Raw genomic sequence first — 23,537 nt, forward strand, 5'->3', positions numbered from 1 at the left:
TCATAGGAGTCTCAGTGGGAGTACCAGATCATAACGATGAGAACTTGTATGAGCATGTAGAGGTCGTGATTGTCTTTTATTATTTGGGTCGTATTATAAATATATTCATTACTGGTTTATTTTATATGATATTTTGAAACAAAGGAGCTCCAATTTTATAAATTGTTTTAAAATTTTGAGTGAATTCTGTGTTTCGAAGCCGAAAAGTTTCTATTCACCTCGGTGTCCCAATGTGATACCTTCGATTTAGGTACATTTATCGGGTCGAGTTGAAGGTGTTACAGGTGAATTTAGGGATTGTGATTTAGAGTTTAGAGTTTTTTTTGGGATTTCAAGAATTTAGTTTTTTTAATGATTTTTTGGAATTTAGTGTTTTTTTTTAATTTTACCAATTTTTTTTAAATAAAATAAATTTATTTTGGGTATTTTTTAGCACCAAACATATTTATACAAAAAAAGGCGTCGTTTTGATGAGGTAGCAATTTCAGCTATGTCATAGTGCATGGGTGTCATGTCATCTTTCCGTTAGATCATTAACGACGGAGTAGCATAATTGCATTTAAAAGTAAATATTAATGCTAAAATTGACAAAATTAAAAATTTGGTAGTATAAACAATTCAACACTTAAAGTTTGATTGCATATGGTGTAGTTTACCCTTCTTTAAATTGTGTATAAAAATAATATTATTTTTATACACAATTTCAAATATATATATTGACAAGAAATAAACTCATTTGTCGTTTGAATAGTGATGTATGATGGTAGATTATTCATTAATTTTATCTCAACAAATGTATATAACGATCAATTTAGGTAATAATGATTGGTTATTATTCACTTTTATTTATTATATAATTAAACAATTTCTTATATCAAAATTAATAAATAATTAAATTATTAAATTATTATATTTTTATATAATTAATTTTTTAACTATATTTGTATATTAAAGTGTATATTAAGATAAAGAATTATATAATTTAATTAATTTAATAAAATAATACTTTCAATATAAATCATCATTAATAATTGTATGAAAAGTAATACTAATGAATTTAAAGTGCCCAAATTATACCGCTTTTTCCAAATAGTTACTCCAACTTTTTTTTTTATTAATCTAAGTACCTAACGTTATAAACATTATCATTTTAGATGTCCTGACTGTTACGACCGTTAAAAGACATTTGTCGTGTTCATGTAATTTTGAAAAATTTATTGAAAATGTTTTTTTTAAAACCCAAAATTTTTGAAAATATGAGAAAAAAACCCTAAATTTGATCCTTATACCCACATTGATCGTTACCCTTACCACCGTTACTATCGACTAAACCTCCACTCGATGACCAGTTTTCTTGATGAAGAGCCAGTACAATTGGAGTCGACAGACGTTGGATCAAGTTCGTCGTTTCGTTGGTTTTACTATTGATTTTATCACTGAGGCGTGGTTTTTTTTTGGGGTAAAAAATCGTTGAGTGGAGGAGTGTTCGGGGATAGGCTCAGTCGATGGTAACGACTGCCAAAACAATGATTCGTATGGGTATATTTGTGAAATTAGGGTTTTCAAAGTTTTGAGTTTTTTTTAATATTTTGGAAAAGTTTAGGGTTTTCATTAATAAAAATATTTTTATATTTTTATTTTTCTTCAATATTATCAGAATTTGAAACATGTCACTTAACAATTTTTTTAATGACGGTTACATTCTAAACATCTTATGAACAAAAAAAATTAGATACTTATTTAGAAAAAAAATATAATTTAAACATTTATTTTATAATTAAGCGTATTTAAAATACCTTGAAAAAGCAATATCTAATTAGCCAATTTACTTTGTGATCCGACTTTGAAGTTACAAATGCCCTTTAAGGGGGGTATATAGGTAAATCCACATGCTGAAGCAAGTTAAAGCCCTTGACTTGAGAGTTCCTACGGATACGCTTCGCCCTCTTCTTCTCTGGTTTTTGCCGAACCACAGGCGATGGCTCAGCCTGGTGAAATTCCTATAAATCCCCCACTGGCCTCCGCCTCTCAAATCGAAGCTCAATCACCGTACCCGGTCCAATCCCAGCATCCGCCCCGAAAGGATATTTTGTCCACCGCCAAACGCCGTCGCGAGGAAGAAGACCCTACGGCGGCATATGATACGGGAGAATCGGCCCCAAAACGACAGGCAAAATCACAGGACGTTATTTTCCGTATCGTCGTTCCTTCGAAGCAGATCGGTAAAGTAATCGGCAAAGGAGGTCATAGAATCCAAAAGATTCGTGAAAACACCAAAGCCAACATCAAAATCGCCGATGCAGTCGTTGTAAGTTTAGAAATATCACCATTTTTTTATATTTTGTCTTCCATTTGATTATTTTTTAATGAAGTAATTGGTTAATTCCTATAAAAAAAAGTAATTGGTTAATTAATTTGTTAATGTTTCTCAGCGACATGAAGAACGTGTGATTATTATAGCTCTAAAGATAATGAGAACATGGTTTCTGATGCGGAAAATGCACTTCAGCAGATAGCTACGTTAATCCTAATGGTAACCCGTTTACTGCGAGTGTAACTGAAACAAAAAAGATGAGTTTCAAGGCATAAGAGCTCGGAAAAATATGCCCGTTTGTTATTTTCATGGGTTTTATTGTTGTTTTGAACCGTGGGCATTTTTTGTATCCTATTTATTAATAGGAAGATGATGGTAGTACAGAAGCAGCAAGGGTCGGTGCTGTCGGTGCAGGACATGTTGCAGCAAATACTATAAGACTTTTGATTGCTGGGTCGCAAGCAGGCAGCTTAATTGGGATGTCTGGCCAAAACATTGAGAACCTGAGGTCTTCCTCTGGAGCCTCTATCACAATTCTTGCTCCGAACCAGTTGCCCTTGTGTGCATCAGCTCATGAATCTGATCGAGTTGTTCAGGTTAGATTTTAACATGGTTAAAGCTTGATGAAATAGTCTTGCAAACATTGTTCCCCCATTTTTGAATCTTAACTGTGTCCTGTGTTCTAGTTCTTGCTCTGATATCGCTGAATGATGCTCAAATTCTTACTGAACTCAGATATCAGGTGATTTTCCAGCCGTGCTGAAGGCTCTGGCTGAGATTGCTTATCAACTCAGGTATAATAAGTGGAGTTTTTCTCGAGTTTATTTCCTAAATACGACTAGCTATTTTCTAAAGATGAAATATATTTAACTTTTATGTTGGATCCATGTTCAGGGAAAACCCACCACGGCAAGTGATTTCTATTAGTCCAGCATATAATTTTAATTTGCTTCGCCCTGCTCCGCCCCAGCCATTTGTGGACCCTACTTCAGGTTAATCATTAACTTCCATAAGCTATTTTTAGCTGCCAACTGCTACATTCTGTGGCTATCAAGTTTTAATATTTTCTTATAACCACATCATCTTTAGGACAACCACTCTTGCAGCTGATTTTGTAACTTTCGAGATGGTGGTTTCGGAGACATATATTGGTGGATTGATCGGTAGATGTGGCTCCAATATTTCAAGGATCAGAATCGAGTCTGGAGCAACTATAAAGGTAGGTGGATTTTTGTTTCTTACTTTCCCTATGAATTCAATCTTAAGCTATTCTTTGACTGAACTTTCAGGTGTTTTAGGTCAATTATCCATGTTTACAAATTAGGTGTGACCTTTTCAACTTCTAAATGTATTAGTTTTACTGTTGCAGGTTTATGGTGGGAAAGGAGAACAAAATGTGAGGCACATTCAGTTCAGTGGTAGTTCTCAACAGGTAATGATTTTCATTAAAGGTTGGAGATTCTGTATTTTTAGCCCAAAGATTTATTGGCGTAATCCATTGTTACACTTTTGATGTTTTCTCCTATCAAAACACTGTTTCATAATGTCATATAGGATCTTGACTAGTAAGACTAGAGTTATACAAGAAACAGAAATAGAAATCTAGTGTAATAGAGGAAACAAACAAAACTCCAATTTCCTGCCATCTATATATTTATCACCTTCCTTTTCTAATATTGCTATACACTAAAGACAGCCTCATTATTACTTCCCTTCTCGGAGTTGAGATTGTCCTCAAGCTCAAATTCAGGATAAGCTTCTTGTAAAATTCCAAACTGTTCTCAGGTGGTGCTTTCTTTAAAATAACCTACCCATTGCACTGACACTTCTTGTTTACCTTGATTATGCATGCTACGAATGATAGCTTGTGGGGTGGGTAAGGCCTTGCTGTCACACACTAAGGAAAGTCTTTGACAGCAGTTGGTTAGGGTCCTTTGTATTCTTTGAACAAAGAAACATGGAACACATCATGTATCTTGCTGTTCACGGGGACCTCAAGTTGATAGGCACTGCTCTTATGTTGTTCAAGATCTTAAAAGGACCAAAATACTTCAAGAGTAGTTTGTGATGCTTTTGTTTAGTTATTGTCAATTCTTGATAGTGCTGAAGTTGTAACCAAATTCAACCTCCAACTCTAAAATTCAAGTTTCTATTCCCCACATCTTAAGTGTTCTTCATTCGTTGTTGAGCTTGCAAGAGTCTGCCCTAGCATTTTTGAAAAGTGCATCCCCATGTTGTAGAGTTTTATCCGCAATTTCAATCCTCGTAGAGCCAACCAAATAGGAAAGAAGCTGAGATGGGTCCTTGCCATATACTTTTTTTTTTTTGATAGAAGTTGGAGGTCTCATTAAAAACTCCCTTCGTATTCTTCCACATACTTAGAAGTATGTTGAAGAACAAGGAAGGGAGAAAAGAGTGCCTCATATTTTATTAAATATAATACTAAGTACATGAGGTAACACCAAACCCACATGCGGGAATAAACACCAATACAACCCATATCACCTAGAAATCTTACATCGTCAACCAAAAAGCCCCTAAATCACCTCAAGATGTAAGATAACATAACAAAAAAACCAACAATTACAACCACAAACTTAAAAACGCCTCTGAATACAGCAGCCGAACAATCACAACCCAATTGGAGGATCAAGTTCTAAAGAAATATCGCAATCTTCAGGAACCCAAGAATTAGGTTTGAAGGAAGGATCAACTTCATGCACCAAGATTTTGAATAAATGATCCCCGACCTTCAACTCCAACAACTCATTAATTCTCACTTGAGCGTTTGTGAGTATTTGGATTTTAGCCCGATCAAAAGACGAAGGGAACTCACAACTGTTATCGATTGCTATTAACTTGCCCCACTTAGTAGCTATGTTTTTGAAAGTATCCCAATTCCAAGCGTGAAAAGGAATACCTTCGCAAACTAGCCAAACGCGCCGGCTCTCCACCACAAGGCTCTCAGACCAAGTTTCCACTCTGGAAAACCATTCTGCAAGAGTTTCTAACTTTTCATCCTTCACGCATCTCAACGAATTAGAATCTTCAAAAACCATTAGAACTACATTTCCAGCAGCTCTCATAAGCGTGAAACCCGCTAGTCCTTTGGCTTGTATTTGGTTAGCAAGATTACCAATCTTGATAAAGTTCTTGCACCACCCCACAAGACAGTTAGACAACACATGAAGTTTATCTGCGTCCACAACACCCTCAACTTCACAGTGTTTAATCGTCGGAAAAAACTTCCAGCCCCGACTTACTATGAACAACTTTCGAGGACTTTCGCCAGTAAGACTGTCGGGGTTTATGTTTAGCCAAAGAGACTCTAATTTTGTTGCCGTAAATACGATAACCATTCATCTTAGAAATCGATGTCTTTGCTTCTTCAATTGTAGCAAAGCGAATAAACCCAAAACGAACCCCATTCGAGTTTCTTTTTTTGGGAATGAAGGCATCAATAACTTGACCATGTGAGCCAAATATGGATCCAAGTTTCTTCCAATGGATCTTCTCTGGAAGGTTTTCGATAAAAATCGTGTAACACTCCTTTCTGGACCCATTGCGAAAATCTGGTTGGCCTTCTTTCGACCGATTATAAAACCCATTTCTTCTTCTTCCCACCACTTCGGAAAATTTTGCATCGGAATACCCTTTCGAATAGATTTCCTTGGCACCACCATGATCAACATTAGCGACTGGAAGCGTTGGTGTTGCGTGAACAAAAGACAGCTTTCCGTTCCTATGTTTCCCTTCTTGTGAGCATTTCTTCAAAGGACTGGATGATAGTGGACTTTCACCCGACCTCGCCGAAACTGATCCCGAAATTTGTTGATTTTGGGTTGAAGGAGAGTGTCTGTAAGTGGTGCCGTCGGACTCAACTATCCAACCCGCCTCACGTGCCAAGGCTGCCAAAACATCGTTCTTAGCAGCATTCGGTGGAATAGAGAAGTTACCAAACTGTCTCAATCCGGCCAACAAGCGTCTGGTAAAAACTCTTCTTTGCGGTTTCCGTAACCTTGTCCTCTCCTTTTCATTCTCAATTTTACGATTGTCCTTACCGGAGTAAGATGAAGAGGCAGCACCAGCGGATCCAGATTTCTTGAGAAGACTGCCTCGTGGAACTGCATTTTCCTTCATTTTAAATCATTAACCCGCTTATTCAACTCTGCCACTAATGCTTTAAGAGCCTTCACTTTCGCTTCTAATTCCTTGGCAGACTCCAGGGGGAAATCACCAGCTGCAACACGGCAGCCTGGTTCAAGCGGGAGATGAGAACTCCTAGACGAAGAAGGAGGAACAATAGGAGGCCTCACGGAGGAAGCAGCCACCGCACCAGCTGAGTCAAACCCTCGAAGTTGGCTGGGTTGAGACGTGGGTTGGGGTTCCATGGTGAATACTCAGCTGTACACCACTGCTCGACACAAGAGAAGACGGGATTAGGTCACGTTTAGGCACTGCGCTGGGTTGAGTGGCGGAGGCGAACTCGGACGGCTGGAGGCTTCGAAAATCTGCAGAGGGCGAGTGTAGATCTGCGACTAAAGACAGCGTTTTTCGCAAATGCAAGTCCAGATCTGTATTCACCGTGAGCAGACGACCATCCTAGGAAAAAGCGGCGTCAAACGGTGGTCAGAGTGTGGCGGCGGACGGCTGACGGCGGCGTCAGGCGGCGGGCGGCGGCAGCGGCCAGCAGGCAACAGACGAATGAGACAACACTTTTAAATTTAAAAACACCTGGGCCCTAGAGAGAAGCGGGAACTTCTCTCACTAGATATTTTATTTACTTTCGTGGCATGGTCCTTGCCATATACTGATTGTAAAGGGGTGGCACCAAGGACGGTGTGATTAGAGGTGTTGTATCAATTGAGGCCCATGGAACACAATCGACCCACTGTTGTTTCTTAGTAGAGATGCATCACAAATACATCTTTATTGTTTGATTAACCACCTCTTTTTGACTGTCAAGTTGGGGGTAATATGCTGAAGAAAAGGGTCTATGGTTCAGTTGAAGGCATTTTTCTTTAGAAGAGATGTTGAGGGTGCAATCACTTGCCCATTGTCCTTGATGATTTTTTTGTAGTATCTTGCCAACCAAAGAAAGTCCTGTAGAGCCTTGGTTTTAGTATGATTAGCCTTTACTCTATCACTATGGATGACATGACCAAGATAGGTTATCAGGGACTCAACAAAGAAACACATATACTTCTTTAAAAACATGTTATCTCGCAAGAGTTCAAAAACTAGTCTTACATGATGCATATATTCATTGCTATAAATTAATATGCCATCAAAGAAGAATAAAACTAACTTATGCAAATAAGGGTGGAAAATGTCATTCATCAAACTCTAAACTGTAGAAGGGATGTTGGTAAGCCCGATTGGCATGATAAGAAACTCAAAGTGCCTCTGGTGGGTTTGGAAAGTTGTCTTTTCCACATCTGTGATGCCATTCTAATTTGAAAATAACCCGACCGTTAATTCAATTTTGCAAATTGTTTTGCCCTATGAAGTTCATCCAACAGATCATCCGCTACAAGAATTGGATATTTATCCCTCACAGTGCAAGCATTAAGCTCGCAATAATCAACGCAAAACAGCCATTGCCCATCTTGCTTCTTTACCAATAGTATTGTAGAAGAGAATGGGGATCTCCTGGGCTGAATGAGTTCTTGTAGCATTTGATCACATTGTTTCTAAATCTCATCTTTTGAAAATGTGTATCGATATGGTCTGATTACAATTGGACCTGATCCTAGTTTAAGAGGAATGCAATGGTCACATCCACTGTTAGGAGGCAACCCAAACAGCTCTTGGGACGAATGTGCGAATTCAACCAATAGTTTATCCAAGACTATAGTAATTGAATTCTGACCTTGAATTTTACCAAGTCGTGGAACTACTTCTGGGAGCTGCTCTTGCCATAGTATCTCCTTTTCGTTTACAACAAATTTCATCGTCAAGGAGCTAAAGTCCCACAAAATCTGACCGGTACACAACCATTTAAGCCCCAAAATCACATCAAACCCCTCATGGTATGCAATAAAAATCAGCTTGAAAGCTGTCATTTGCATCCACAAACTCTGCTGATTTACAAATACCTATGCTAGGCCATAGTTACATAAATTGCTCAATTGCCCACGATCTACGTACCGTACGCTGCGATACAAAAAGCGGTACGAACGTGTTCCAGTTCGTTTCAAAATCGCGATTCGGTACGACGATCCAAAATTGACTGTGGAAGGAGCTATTCATCGTCTTTTTTTCAATTTCGAAGGTATTAAGTGTGTGTGTGTGTTTATTTTGAAAGAAAGGAAAAGAAAAAACCGCAAACAAGATTCACCCAACAACCATTATTTAGCAAACAGAAATAAAAAAAATATGAGAGAAAAGAAAGAGAAAGGAAAAGAGAAAGATGAAAGCTTATCTGCTTTAGGCGTCAGAAAATTCGAAGGTCACCGCCGCATTCAAAAGGGGTTGAGAGGTAATTTCTTAGATCTAAGGTTTTTTTCTTGGTTTTTGGGGAAAAGGGTTCTAGATCCAAGTTTAGGAGGTTGAGAGGGTTGTTTTGGGCCTTTTATGTCAAGTTCCGGCCGTCGTGGATCACGCCGTTGAGTGGCGGTGCTCTTTCCGTCGATAGAGAATGCAGAGAACTCCCAAGTTCTGTTTTTCTGTTTTGTTGAACAAAATGAAGGCTTAGGCTTTTTTTGAAACCCAAAAAAGTGATTTATATTACTATGGATACAACATCTTTTAGAACCTGCGTCTAATAGGGGTCTAACCACGTAAAGGCTCCCTTTAGTTTCAAGTTGTTGTGTTTTGGTCCTTGCTTAGAGGTTCTGTAACTTTCCAATATGGTTCTTAAGTTTTACATGCATTTCATTTCGGTCCCAAGTTTATTTATTTATTTATGTTGTTTCAGGCATTTGACCTTCAAGTTTTGCATGTTCTATTTTAGTTATCTTTATACATTAGGTGGCAATATATACACACACTTAATACCTTCGAAATCGCATTCCGGATCGATCCGAAATGAGTCTACCCCCCTCGTACCGAATTTTAGGGACCTAGCGAATTGCGATCCCGTTCCCGTACCGGAGCGTACCGCGATCCATGTGACTATGTGCTAGGCACTCGTTCTACATTTGCCACACAAACTTGCAGCCCAGGTTTTTCCCATACTTCCAATCCCAACTTTGGCGTTGAAACTTCACTTAAGAAGTTGTGTACTGCCTGAATCGATGAGTACTGGTACTGTTACTCCCAAAACCATTGCTATCAATTGCATAGTAGGTGAGTTACGAGTACCGCTGATGGCATGTAAAGAAATTTCAAGATCATACACCACATCATTATCTTGGTCGCCTTCATAATCGGGTACTTAAATTTCAGAATATCCTCTTACATTTGCGACCCATGGAAAAGAACTCATCACAATTATAACACAACCCCTTAGCCCTTCTTTCCACCATTTTTCTGTGTCAATCTCTTGATAAAGGGCGCAAAAGAACCTACTTGCTGTTCCCCATTGGTTTCGTTGGTTGTCCCCCTCCCTTTGCATTCAAGTTCTCAGTCATTGGAATGATAGGATTGCTCCCAATGTTTTGGGAAGTTGGCCAGTTCTGGTTGGTTCGAGATGACATTTTTTAAGAGACTTTTTGTTTATGTTCCAATGCTCGAGTCATGTTCATTGCAACTCCAAGTTTTCCTGGCTGCTGCATCTCAATATCGATTCTTAGTTCCTCTACAGCGGTTTAAGATCAGAAGTCCTAGCCAATAATGATTGAAATTGGCTTTGATATTCTCTACAGTCCTGGTCTGTTTCAGGTTGGCAAGTTCCCCCAAGGGGTGATTACTTATAGGTGGCCCAAACAACATTCCTTGGAATGTCCCAATCAAGGCCCGCCTCTTATATTTTATCAAACCATAGTTGTTCCTCTCCTAAGAGAAGAAATGCTGCTAAGCCTACCTCATAAGCAGTGTTTAAAAAGGTGCAACTGAGGCGCGCCTAGGCGAGGCGAGGGTGAAGCGTCTAATTAGTTAGGCGAGGCACTTTCAATGAAGCGCAGCAAGGCGCGCCTAAGGCTCTAAGGCGAGGAGTTGCCTTTTCAAATATTTGTCTTTTTTTTGTTTTTTATTATGTTTTACATACCAACTTGTATATCAACAACAAAAAGGAGAGAATATGAAATTTCAGTTGGAGAAAAGAGTAAAACATGGTGAGGGTGATTACAAAAGAGAGTTTCATGGGAGACGTAAGAAAATTTGGCCTGAAATACAGATGAAGGTGGGTGCTTTACTTTATATAATTACTGTTTGTTTTGAAGTTTGAAAGAGAGAAACAAAGGGGGATGAATAGAGGCCATTTTTGGTGTTAAAAAAGAAGACTGAGCAGAGACTAAATGAGAGGCATGCATGCACGGATTGAGAATGAAGAAAAAGATAGGTTTCAGTGAATTTTGTTGCATAGTTATGGGTTCTTGAGCAGCACGTTTAACATATGGCGAAATTTGAGTCCATGAGAAAGAAATAAAAGCTTGGGAACAAATTTTAGAAATATGAAAAATGGAGGATTAGGGTGGATTTGGAGAAGTGGGGTTTACGGTGTAGGTGGTGTTAACAAGAATGAGACAGTAAGAAGCTGATGCCAACTCATTATTAGACTTATTTATTGTTTCAGTTTCTTATAAATTGTGGACCAAGGAAAGGGGGTTTGCTTGGGTTCTTCAATGGTGAATGGAACAAAAATGATGTTTAATACTTAAAATGCTGATAATAAATACACTTTGATGATCATATTACATGAAGTGTTATTTTTGTTTGATTATACAACTGGAAAAAATTTATATATCTTTTATTTTCGGAAAAGTGCTCCTCACTTCAATAAGGCATGCGCCTGGGCTATAAAACCTCTATCGCCTTAGTGCGCCTTGTGCCCTTTTTTATACTGTTCATAAGTGGGAAATTCCATCTTAGAGTATCGTGACAATATGGTCCTACCTTGTTGCTAGTCTAAATTCTCCTTTTTGCCTCCGCTGCTGTCTTGTCCCCAGACTAAAGTTATAAATGGAAACGGCAATAAAAATCTAATGTAATAGAGGAGTCGATGAAACTCTAATTTATTGCCTTCTCTGATATTGCTTTATAGTAAAAGCATCCAGTTCAGATTCTTTTGTCAGTTGTCTTACCTTGTTGCAATTATGGATTCTTCTCAGGTTGCCTTAGCAAAGCAGAGGGTTGATGAATGCATATATTCTCAGATGATGCAACAAGCTGGGACTCTTCCAGGGTAATTTTAACCACCATATTTAGTTTTTCATCTTGCCATTTGTTTGGAAATAGTCAATAATGCAGTTGCATTCTTTGACGTGAGAATCATTGAAACTCTGTTTCTGTATATCCTTGGTTGTGTATAGATTTAGTTTACTGTATCCATGCACACTAATGAAAATTGAGCGTTTATGATGATCACATCAGTGCTCAAGATGGGGTGTTAGGCTTTTAGCATATGTCATATATTATTGTTTGATAATCCATTCAGCTCCGAGTATTTCATCTGAGCATGATTTGAGTGGAGCCTATATCTAATTCATATATCTGGTTGGTCGTTTGAGGTATAATCCATCATGTTTATTAAACCGATGTGTCTTATTCATCATCATGCTTTACCTTAAGATGTATCCATTGATGACCAAGTCTCATCATGTAGAAGTTTGAAGATGGGGGCGATTTGTGCCCCTTGTTCTGGTTCTTCACCAAGCTAAACATATATGTATTTCTCTCAGTTTGCAGATGTAACAGAAGCCGCAACGAAATATCCTTCTGATCATATCAACAGTGGAAGGCCTGCTGTATTGGCTCAATGTGGTGTTGCACCTTCTGGCCTAGTAGCTAAGACTCCCAAGTCATTATGAAATGTTTCTAAATGGATAGACATGTGAATCGCCAAGTTTTTAGTTTGCTGTTTAAGCGTATGGGGCAGGCTTGTATTCTACTAATGATTGAAACTAGAGCAGTGCTTGAAGGTTGAAAAGATAACTAAATTGACGTTAACATGGTTAGAAAAATGGAATGCTTCATCATTTGCCTGATATGTTCGAAGCTGTAAACTTCATACATGGTTCGTTTAGTGTATTTTTTTTTGGTACGCATGTACGTAGTTTTTGTGCTTTACGAAGGGAATGCATCTGTTAAGTTCACGTGTGAACTGTGAATAAATTAAAGGGCTTAATTGAGGTACTAAAAGCATAGGGACAGGGACAGGGACAGGGACAGGGACGAAGCCAGAAATGGCCTAGTATAAAAAGTCGCACAAAAATGGTGGTTAAGTCTAAAAGAATTAAAATTGAGAGTCTAGATTCGTAAACACCCTACATATATTTTAATAAAATAAATTTTGGAGCAACCGTCTCCTAGGGTCTTACGTGAATTAATTAGTTAAGTAGAGTATTTATTATTTCATAAATTAGTAAAGCTAGAATTTCATCCAAAAAAAAAAGAAAAGGCAATTCTTTATAAAAAATAATATATTTTTAAATTTTTTAAGCCTATCCTTTTGATTAACATTTATTATTAAATTTAGTTATTTTTTTATCACTGATTCGGTATTATAAAATACATTTTTTATGGATTAATTCGTTTTTAATGAAATTTTAGAATTGTTTAGAATTTTGATAAAACATCTAATAGAGAATTATAATGTGTAATATTTCAAAAAAATATTAGTACCCAACACATTAAAAGTATCTTACTATTAAAATTTGTTAATGATTTGATTTTTCTGATTTGAGAGTTTAATTGATTTAATTTATAAATTTGAGGATTTCATTGTGTGTAGAAATACTTGATATAAGATTTTTTTCCTTTCAAAAAGTTTGAGGGTTAAGAGAGCAAAGAAAACGAGACAACGTACTAGATCAAACATGTAATAAAGCTTTTGGGTAGAAAAAAATAAGTATCAAGAAATGGCAGGGGGTGATTTGATAATTTGAGATTTTAGTCGCAACTGAGGATAACATAACATGAATGCCTTACGCGGCAAACGGCTACTCTAAGCCTGGAGAAGGAGCCATGCCCATCATTCTCTCAACTCCCCTTCTCTCCGAAACCTGGTTTATCTGTAAGTAGCCGACTTTCTCTTGCGTTTTCATCATCTTTATTGGAAAACTTGTCTGCAAAAGGCGGAATTGTTAATGTCCTTCTTCCAACAGCTTTTATGCTTTCCATTTTCTGGGTGTTTCTAATTCCACCTTTTAAAATATCCTTCGTTATTACTTCTTTCTCCATGAAAAATACTTTACCCATGTGATGTTTCCAATTTGGCCTTTTTTTATTGCAACCCTTAACCACAACTGCACAAAACAGATGATTTTATGTTAGGGTGCGAATTTAGTAACTTATATTATAAATTTAGAGTGTACACAATTACAACATTTTAGCTGTACAAAATTGGATTCTCGATAGAAAATACAAAGAAAATACCATATATGTGTCGGATGTATACTTGTATCCTACGTTCACACTCTAGTGTAAGTAACATATGAATATGGTGATGCCTTTCATTTCATCCTATTTTGAACTGTTATCTCCTATGGGTTTTGGCAATTCCTGCATTAAGGTGCTTGTATGTTTCATGAATTTCTTTTATCAATCAAGCAATGAACTCAGATGTGTCATATTTCTATACCTTTTCTATATCAGTATATCTTGTTCATACTTTTTGACATGTTACATTTCAGCACATTTCGGGGTAAGAAACTTTTCCACTCAAAGGAAAAAAAATGCAATTTTCTGCTCAAGTCATGGTTTAAACGATAATAGGTGAGGCAGCTGTTATAATCTCTTCCTTTCCTATGTTTTTAAAGGTTGCTTACGTCCTTATCTTGGTGCATCTTGTTTTGGGTTAGTGTTCGTCGGAAGGAAAACTCTAGTCGTAGGTTTCTTCTTTTTGTTTTAGTCTCATCAGGCTTGTCTCCGACCTTGACTTCTTCCGGAAAGACCAAGAGTAAGAACCCATATGACGAAAAACGCTTGCTAGAACAGAATAGACGGAGACAAAAAGAGAACAATGCTCCCGAAGACTTCCCGAATTTCATTAGAGAAGGTTTGTGTTGCAATGATAGGAAGTTCAAACCGTCTTGTGATATCTAGTAGGATGCACTCCATCTACAAATATTCACCCGTTTCCAAATTCAGGCTTTGAGGTTAAGGTTGTAACTTCGGAGGATTACAAAAAGAGTGATTCGGGGCTTAAATACCGGGATTACGAAGTTGGTAAAGGTGATTGCCCAAAGGCTGGGCAACAGGTTTTTTCTTTCGTTGTCTTTTACCAATCCGTTCCTTTCCATTATTTGCATTACTATAAATTTATTACTCGAATGAATCTTTATCAGCATGCACATGTTTTGTTTTGGCTGCATTTGTAGTAATCTTGTATCGTTAGGAGAATACTTCTCTCTAATATCATGATTAAGTCCACATTGAATTTCATAAGATATTCTTACTCTTTAAAGTCGGTTTTGCGGACTATTGAAGCTACATCATATATGATTGATATATCCATTTATGTTTCCTAACTACAAAAAGGCTTTCAGGTCACCTTTCACTATATTGGTTATAATGAGTCTGGCCGGCGCATTGATAGCACCTATATACAGGGTGCTCCTGCCAGAATCCGCGTGGGAACTAATGCAGTGGTTCCAGGTATAAATCTGGCTTAACATCCCCTGCAAAAGATAAGCAACGAACTGTATAAAGGAATATACACAAAGAAACAATTGAAATAGATGACATGTGCAGGATTTGAGGAAGGAATTCGGGACATGAGGCCAGGGGGAAAGAGAAGGATAATCATTCCTCCAGAGCTTGGACCACCGGTTAGTGATTCCTATGGCTAATTTTATTTCCTTTCAGCACGCTACCTTGTTTTCGGGTTTACTTTGTGTTTCTAATGTTGCCATAACCTTTGACCAGTACCAAGATTATTCATTCCATATGCTTCTGCAATTAGGTCAGGTTCGATATGAACATAAATTTTCTTTGTTGATTAGTAGACCGAAAGGAATCACTCCTCTAGATATTGAAAAAGGAAGGCAATTCCCTCGGCTCTTATCTCGACCAACATTCTGTACGATGTTTCTTGCTATTGATTGATTGAACATCAAACACCAACTGCTTCTCCAGTATGTTATGAAAACAATAGCGGAGTCAGCTGTGTAGGTTACTGTATTATGTTTGGATCATATTCTAAATAAGCTCGATAAAGCGAGGTCCTTTTCGAGGGTCTCGATCCATTTAAGTTAAATTAGTAGGAAGAATGACTGAAAATTAAGTTCTTGACACCTAAAAAACCGTCGAGAAAAGAAAACTGTAAGCAACAATGCTACTATAATGTTCATTTCCCACGTCTAGATTCCCTGTTTCTGCCATGGGTTAGATCAACTTCGATTAACTCGATTCGTCGGAAATCATGTTTCCCTTTGCAGGTGGGGCCTTCAACATTTTTCAGCTCGAAACAATTTGAAGTTTTTGATATAGAATTACTGGGCATACAAAACTGTCAAAGGAGAACCATAGCCTTTTATTCTGATGTTGTATGCAGTTGAACGATTGGGAACATGTAAGTCCTAAAAGGAAGCCCCACTTGAAAAGTTTATCATGTAATATATCATTTTTCTTCCTTCACAATAATCATATCCTTATATTTTTTATGATTGAATTGTATTTTTTTTATTTAGTCTAAAATACACAAATGATTCCCTACATTACTATTTTGTCGAGTACCTCGATTATTAAAAGTTATGAACTATGACATTGATTTGTTGGGTCCACTGATTATCGAAAGTTATAAATTTGTTATTTGATTATTCATATGTTCCAAATTCGTTTTTTTCTTGTCAAAAAGTGACGACAATATGAGTTGGACGTTAACGTATTGATTGTAATATAATAAAACATGATTCTAAAACATCAAACAACTATTATATCCTAATCAAGAGTTTAATGTTCATCTCAAATTGTCGTCAATTTTTTAATAGAGAAGACGCGTTTAGAATATATAAATAGTTAGAAGATTATTTTATAACGTTTAATAGTCATAAAATTCAACAAAATAACACTCTATAGTCGGGAACTGTTTTTTCAACAAAATAATATTTTATAGTCGGAAACTATTTTATAACTTTTAATTGTCATGGATTTAACAAAACAACGTCCTATAGTTGAAATCATTTTATAACTTTTATTAATTTATAAATTCAATAAAATAATACTTTATAATTGATAGTCGATAAATTATTTGTGTTCTTTATCTTTTTTAATCGAGTTAAATTTTCGAGTTCGTAAAACTAACGAGCTATTTTCAACAGTGAGGTAAAAGAGAACCTCTGGAAGTGCGTATGTATATTTGTTTTTTGTTTTGGGTCGAGAAAACAAATTCTTCCTCTTCTGTGTTTGTGTTTTGGGTTTGGGTTTTAGTTTGTTAGCATTTGGGTTTTCAATGGATCTGGAAATTTGTGTTATCGACCTTTCATGCAGAATGACGATGAATATCACAACCCAATAATCTTCATACAAATTTATTGTCTCTGTCGAATAAGACGCTTGACAAAATAATAAAGGAGTAGAGAGCAAACCAAATAATTTGACAAACTGTTTTGCTACACAATTCTGATTTCATTGGTAAACGACCTTTTACCAAAAGAGGGGATCTGACTATACGTGATCACCGACTAACCAATCAGAAAATAAATGTCATGATCGTTTTTGTGCGAGAACCAAAACGACCGCAAAGGTATGCGAAAAAAACATACCAAAAAATATGAGGATCGTGTCACAATAACAGATGAATCGCGTGTCACAATAGCAAAGAAAAATCATGTCACAAGGACAGAGATGCTTATTCAAAATTAAAAAGACTCAAGAAAAAAACATAAAGACTATAAAAAATAAAGAGAACTAATATTCCCCGTAGTTGACAACCAACATTAAAATTGATGTCACCAACAGCTAAACAAAGATCAAAGAGAAAGAAAAATGCGACACAAAAATATTAAAAGAAAACTAGGTTGAGAGAGAAGAGAGGAGGTGTTATTACTTTATTATATCTTATTTTTATGTCATTTTTTGTTTATAGTATATCTTTTAAAATAATTTCAGGTGATTATATGATAATATTTAATTAGCATTAATTTTAATTATAAATGATGCATATACATATGTAAATGTAATTGTTTAAATTTAGATATTTTAAGAAGAATAATATTTTTTATCAGTAATGTCACTCAATATATATATATATATATATATATATATATTTTGATGATTGGTATTAAGACTATTTTATAAGAAAAATATTCAATTAATCATTCTTTGTGAGAATGTGTGTATGAGCACTGAATCTACATATTAAGATATTACAATTTATATAATTATAAAGGAATTATTGTGGGATAATTTTTTAATTCAATTTTCTTTATTTATAATTTTTTTACAAAGACCACTAATTTTATCCAAAATATGAAATATCCAAATTACAATGAAAATTTATAATTATAACTGTAAATTGAACATATAATTATGACAATTTCCTATAAACATTGAAATAAAATTAACTTAATATCACATAAGGAACATACAAGAAAAATTAAAACCTAACCAATAAATACAAATAAAGATAGATACAAATAGGTCTGATCGTATCGTTAAAACAAATCACAAAAGGAAATTGATTTACTAATAGGTTATCGACAAACCACAAATCAAACTCGAGCGATGTGAAAAATTATCCACAAACACATAACGGATATCCAAATCCAATATGAGGGTAAAAGAATAGAAGAGCAACAATATACCAAATAAGTGTCATCTTGATTAGTCGTGACAATGTCAAATCAACCTTAGAAAAAGATAAGTGAAAACACCGAGCAAACGACCGAAAAACATTCCGTAAAGGCAAATGAAAACATGTCATAGTAACAAACTTATTAAAAAATAATAAAGAGTATTGAGGACCGACAATCAATATTAAGATTAGTGTCTCTGTCAATCAATAAAGATAAAAAGAAAAAGGGCCGAACGAGGTAAGCCAATCAAAAACTTGAGTAACGGAGGTCAACTATTTTTGTTCTAAAAATTTAAATGCTAGAAGGATCAAATTATAATTTTGGAAGGATAATGTTGGATCAAGTTTAGAGTAAAATATATTTTTGACCCGACCTAACACATAATAATATTGTAATCAAACTTTATATATTCAGAGATGATTGCTATAACATTCATATCTTTATATTTTTCAATTAGATCTTTTTTTATCTAATACAAAAGAGATTATATATACGAAGAAATGACAAGTGTGAGCATATTTTTATCTCAAAAATAAACTCAAATGAATCTTTTTGAAATTGAAATTGAATCAAATGATGGATGAAAAAAACACAATATAGTTAAATCAAGTTAGAATGAATGAAAAACTCAATCTAACCATCCATCTTACGTGTACTCAAAAATTGTCCTTTGTGCTAAAAACACTTGAAACAGTACCTAGGCAAACAAGTTTCGTAGGCTCAAGGTTTAGGGTTATCCATATACCGAGATGGCATGCATCTTTATCCTACACTCAAAGGGCACCAAATCCGGCTTTATGTTGTCTCATTGCCCTATCAAGATTCAAGACTAAATAATCAATGACTCAAAGACCCCCCCCCCCCCACATAAGTACATGTCTCCCTTTATCCCCCACCACCCCTCCCTTGTAAACACAGACAACAGCTTTCTCCCACTAATTAATCACATTTAATTAACCAACCCACCATTACTTATTATTTAACCTTTGCCACGAATCGCCCTTCTCTCATCCGAGCTTCATTCACCCGCCACTACACGAAAAAGCAACCCTTAAAATACTCCATTACCTATTATTTTTCCTTCCTTACTATTTTTCTTTTTGTTTGATCCGTGCTTTGTTTTGCTCCGCATAGATTTTCTGTTTTTATTCCTTTTTCTATTTTTCTTGTCTTGATCAAATAGTGAAGTGTTCGAGAACAATGGGTTGTGCGGCGTCGAAGCTGGACTATGAAGACATCGTACGGCGGTGCAGGGAGCGGCGTCACCTGATGAAGGAAGCCGTCCACGCTCGACACCGCTTAACCTCCGCTCACGCCGACTACTGTCGCTCTCTTCGTGTCACAGGCCCAGCTCTCGCTTCCTTCGCAGCCGGTGAGCCTCTTTCCGTCTCCGACGAAACCCCCGCAGTTCTTCTTCGACCATCTCCTCCACCAGCCAATCCCACCCCTCTAAGTGTCCCTCATTCCCCTTCCCCTTCCCCTTATGTGGCTCCCAATTGTCGCCGGTCACGTAAGTTACCACCGAAACTCCCCCACATTTTGTCGGATTCGAGTCTTTCTTCTTCTCCCCTAAGCTCGAAATCCGGTTTTTCCAACTATTTTTACCCGACGGCATATCAAGCTAATTCAACGTACTCAGCCACTCCTTCCCAAGTTTCTTCTGTTTGTAACTGGGAAAATTTCTACCCTCCTTCCCCGCCGGACTCCGAATTCTTTGACCAAAAAGCAAAACAACGAAAGCAACAACAACTAATCCAGCAGCGTCCTCGAAATCTACATTCTAACTACCCTGAAGAGACGGAAGATACCAAAACGGAAAAATCAGGATACGATTTCTTCCGTCCAGAAAAACCGAACCACCATTACAATATCAATACCGCCAGTATGAGTGGTAGAACTTCCTTTCTATTTTCCGGAGTGTGATGCCTTTTTCTCATCCTCCGGCTTATTATCCATTTTATACCCCGCAGCAGCCCCGTACATCGGATGCCGTGGTGGCGGCTGCACTGGCGGAGGAGTCCGATGGAGATGATGCAATATGGTTGGTATACCTGATTCAGGACCAGATCATGGTCTGGTTCTGGATGTTCGAGACCCCTTGCCGAAAAGAAATCAGAGTTTGCAGCCTGCCAGAGGAGGGTGGAAGATGAAATTCTGAGGCATGCTAAGGCAGTAGAGGTGACTAGATCAAATACTTTGAATAATCTGCAAACAGGCTTGCCAGAGGTTTTTTGAGCATTAACAAGCTTTTCTGCAGTATCTATAGAGGCACTCAACTCGGTATGCTCGCGTTCCTATCATATCAAATAGATGAATACGATAGAATCAATAGGTGAAAGCTATTAGTTTGTTGCTTTTCAGCAAATATGTGAAAGCTCAAATGCATGTTTACAACTTTGTAGAATCAATAGGCATACTACAATTCTGATTGCTGGGTTGTTTGCTTTCTAAGAGGCAATTATTCTCATAGAGAACAATTAGTTCTGGCCATGACCATGCCATTGCCTCAACTGTATCTGTTTTAAGGTTCACGTTCGGAGTTCAGGACCCACCCATCAGAAGTCCTAACAATGTTGTCACCAAGGTGAGAATTCAGCCCCCCAAATGTGCCCACAGCACCAGGCACTAGTTGGTACATTTCCCCAATTGTTAGGCTTTGCCAATGATCAACATATAACAGGCTTTGCCAACAGGTTTTATGGGCAACCAAAATAAAATCAAAAACCTAATTGTAAAGTTAAATTCTTAAAGATTCCTAGTTCTGGTTCTCATGCACACAGGCTTAATAATTTTCATGCTGATTTAAAGCTTAGAAGTATAAAAGAGGACCAACTGCATTCCTATATCATACAATTTAGTCATTAACCATAGGATAATTTATATTCAAAATCTACATCCAAGATTCAGCAGATGATATATATAACTCCAAAATGATGATAACTGGGAATCAGTTCATACATACATGCATACGTAGTGTACTATTAAGCAAATTAGCTTCTGAAGAACTTCAACTTTCCCCCCACTTTGAACCCAAACATGCCCTTTCAATGAGTGGCAGCCTCATCGAGGCCAATACTTTGAGTACAGAAAGCGTGAGTCTTACTAAGGCGTTGTTCTGAGCATTGGTTGTGGTTAAACGGCGGACCATCTCCTCGTTCCCAAAGGCAGCCGGACCACTTGATGTTGACGGGTTCTCAGTCGCTCGGAAACCAAATTGGACGCCCCGGATCTTACCATATTCTGAATTCGACCCCTCCAGATTCTGATCACAGCACCCGAATACATGCCGTTCAGGTCTGGGTTCCCGGGTAAGTACTTGAAGGTGAATTCCAGTGCGACGGCACAAAAAGCTTCCGTCAGGCGTTCGATCATCTCCAGAGAGTCGAGTAATTTCTTGGGAACCTCACCGGCGATGATTTCTCTTTGGATGGAACGGTGTAGAACTGCTTTCTTCAACCGAGGACGGGGGTTTAGAGGCGGGAAAGCTTGGATGAGTTTCTTCACCAACAGTTCGTCGGCTGATTTCCGGAAAAGGAATTCGATTACGCAACAGCAGACATCTGGGTTCAATTCTCCTTCCACCGGAATTAGAGTTCGAAACCCTAATTCTCGGCTGAGATTTTAAGAGAAACAGGCGGGACGGGAATGGCTGTAGAATACTGAATCCACCAACCCTACAAACCGATCCTTATTTGTTCCTTCATTCTCTGATTTCAGTTTTTAAGGTCTAATTTAATTTTGGCCCTTCTATTATGTTCAAAGTAAAATGTAAACTTTTATATTTTAATTTGATATAATTTAATCTCAACTTTTATTTTGAATTGCATCGATGGTCATTGGCATTATTAGGTAAAATAAAGACCTAAATGAAAAATATAGATGGAGGAATATTATAACAATTATCTCTAGATATTATAACAAATATATTAAATCCGAATTTTCAAAAAGAAAAAGTTACCTATAAAATTAGGTTAGATCGAAAATCGTCGAATTAGATTCAAATGCACATATCAAATCTATTTAGAGGAAAACTATTATTAAAAGATCGACCAACAAGAAGTAAAACTTAAAAATCAAGCATACAGTCATATTAAACTTTCACTATTTTATACATAAACCATACATTCATTTTCACTATTTATATAACAAATAAACTCCTAATCCATTTTCTTTTTAAAATCCAACACAAAAGAACCTTTCACTTGCCATACTTTGCCCCATAACCCATACAAAGCAACAACTTGGGTCTATATCGTACAAGCGTCGTTAAGGTCACTTGGGACACATTCTTTTCCTCCCTGTGGGGGGTTATTCCCATGGCCTTCAAGCTAAACTTCCTCTTAAGTTTTGGCCTTGTTTCTGTTCCATTTCCATGGCATTTACCCTTGTTTTCATTGCTCATCGCTCTCATGGAACCACTCCTAAACAAAAGGTTCTTCATTTTCTGACCCTTACTCTGCTTTCCACTTTCTCCACCCTCCATTGTTGAATCTTCATTCCCAGCTTTCACAAAAGCTACACCTTTGGGCTCCACTGCTTCATTGTTCCCCATCTTCTTGTTTGAGTTCGAATCCGATTGTTTCGTCGGTAATTCCCATCTCATTGAACTGCTGCTGGTTCGAGACTAACATGCCATTGGTTTCTTTTGGTGTTGTCGTTATCTCCCTGAACGGAGACAGAGACCGGGATCGTCTATGGGTTTTGGCTTCCTTGACGTTCTTCAAAGCCGCCATGAACGGATCGAAGTCGTCATTCCACAAGCTCCTACGTTGAAACGAAAGTCTCAGGCCACCACTAGGTGACCTAGGGGACGATAAGATCGAGCTTTGCTTATGATATTGAAGTCTCGGCGGAGGCTTCAATGGCATCACTTTCCCATCACAGAACAGCTCATCAGCATATGACATGGCAGGAAGTGATTGTTTCGGTTTCTCCGGTCGGGACTCGGACTTCCTCTTCGACTCAACCTTGTGCCCATCAACGTCGAAACGATGACTAGTATCGAACTCAAACTCGTCACCATCATTGTAGCTTGAATCTTCAGTCCTATTAGGACTTGTTGGGACACTAAAGAGACACAAACCTCCCACTTCCATGCTGATTCTCCTCGGGCTAATAGGAGCACTCATAGAGAAAGTATCATTTGGTGTTCGTGGTGTCATTTGGCTCAAATTTTGAAAATTGAAACCCAATTCTTTTGCTTCTGATTTGAAGGAGAAACCCCATATTATAGGAGAAATTCCTGGTTTATTTCCCCTCCAACAATAGCTAAAGATTGCATTCAAAAGGGGACTTATTTATTGTCAAGAAGCTGTCAGTACGACTAATAGTTTATCATTTTGTAAAGAACTATGCTCGAGCTTGTTGTGTCTGCGAATGATACA

At 37.2% G+C, this 23,537-nt stretch overlaps 2 protein-coding genes and 1 pseudogene across 2 annotated transcripts; all 3 read left to right on the forward strand.

Moving 5' to 3' along the window:
• The first annotated feature begins 1,912 nt into the window (after window positions 1-1,912).
• On the forward strand, window positions 1,913-12,334 carry LOC120209208 (annotated as a pseudogene).
• A 968-nt stretch (window positions 12,335-13,302) lies between these two features.
• Window positions 13,303-16,028, forward strand: LOC120209205 (peptidyl-prolyl cis-trans isomerase FKBP20-2, chloroplastic-like). The gene is made up of 7 exons (XM_039208272.1): window positions 13,303-13,430; window positions 14,050-14,131; window positions 14,218-14,414; window positions 14,507-14,616; window positions 14,905-15,013; window positions 15,110-15,186; window positions 15,796-16,028. Exons 1-7 carry the CDS (start codon window positions 13,337-13,339, stop codon window positions 15,913-15,915), a joined length of 789 nt encoding a protein of 262 aa, XP_039064203.1. The 5' UTR covers window positions 13,303-13,336; the 3' UTR covers window positions 15,916-16,028.
• A 3,142-nt stretch (window positions 16,029-19,170) lies between these two features.
• LOC120209209 (nitrate regulatory gene2 protein-like) lies at window positions 19,171-20,206 on the forward strand. The gene has a single exon (XM_039208273.1). The coding sequence runs from the start codon at window positions 19,354-19,356 to the stop codon at window positions 20,074-20,076; it is 723 nt and encodes a 240-aa protein (XP_039064204.1). The 5' UTR covers window positions 19,171-19,353; the 3' UTR covers window positions 20,077-20,206.
• The last annotated feature ends 3,331 nt before the right edge of the window (window positions 20,207-23,537 follow it).

The sequence above is a fragment of the Hibiscus syriacus genome, unplaced genomic scaffold, assembly GCF_006381635.1.
Source record: "Hibiscus syriacus cultivar Baekdansim isolate YM2019G1 unplaced genomic scaffold, ASM638163v2 tig00018272_pilon, whole genome shotgun sequence".
NCBI lineage: Eukaryota > Viridiplantae > Streptophyta > Magnoliopsida > Malvales > Malvaceae > Hibiscus > Hibiscus syriacus.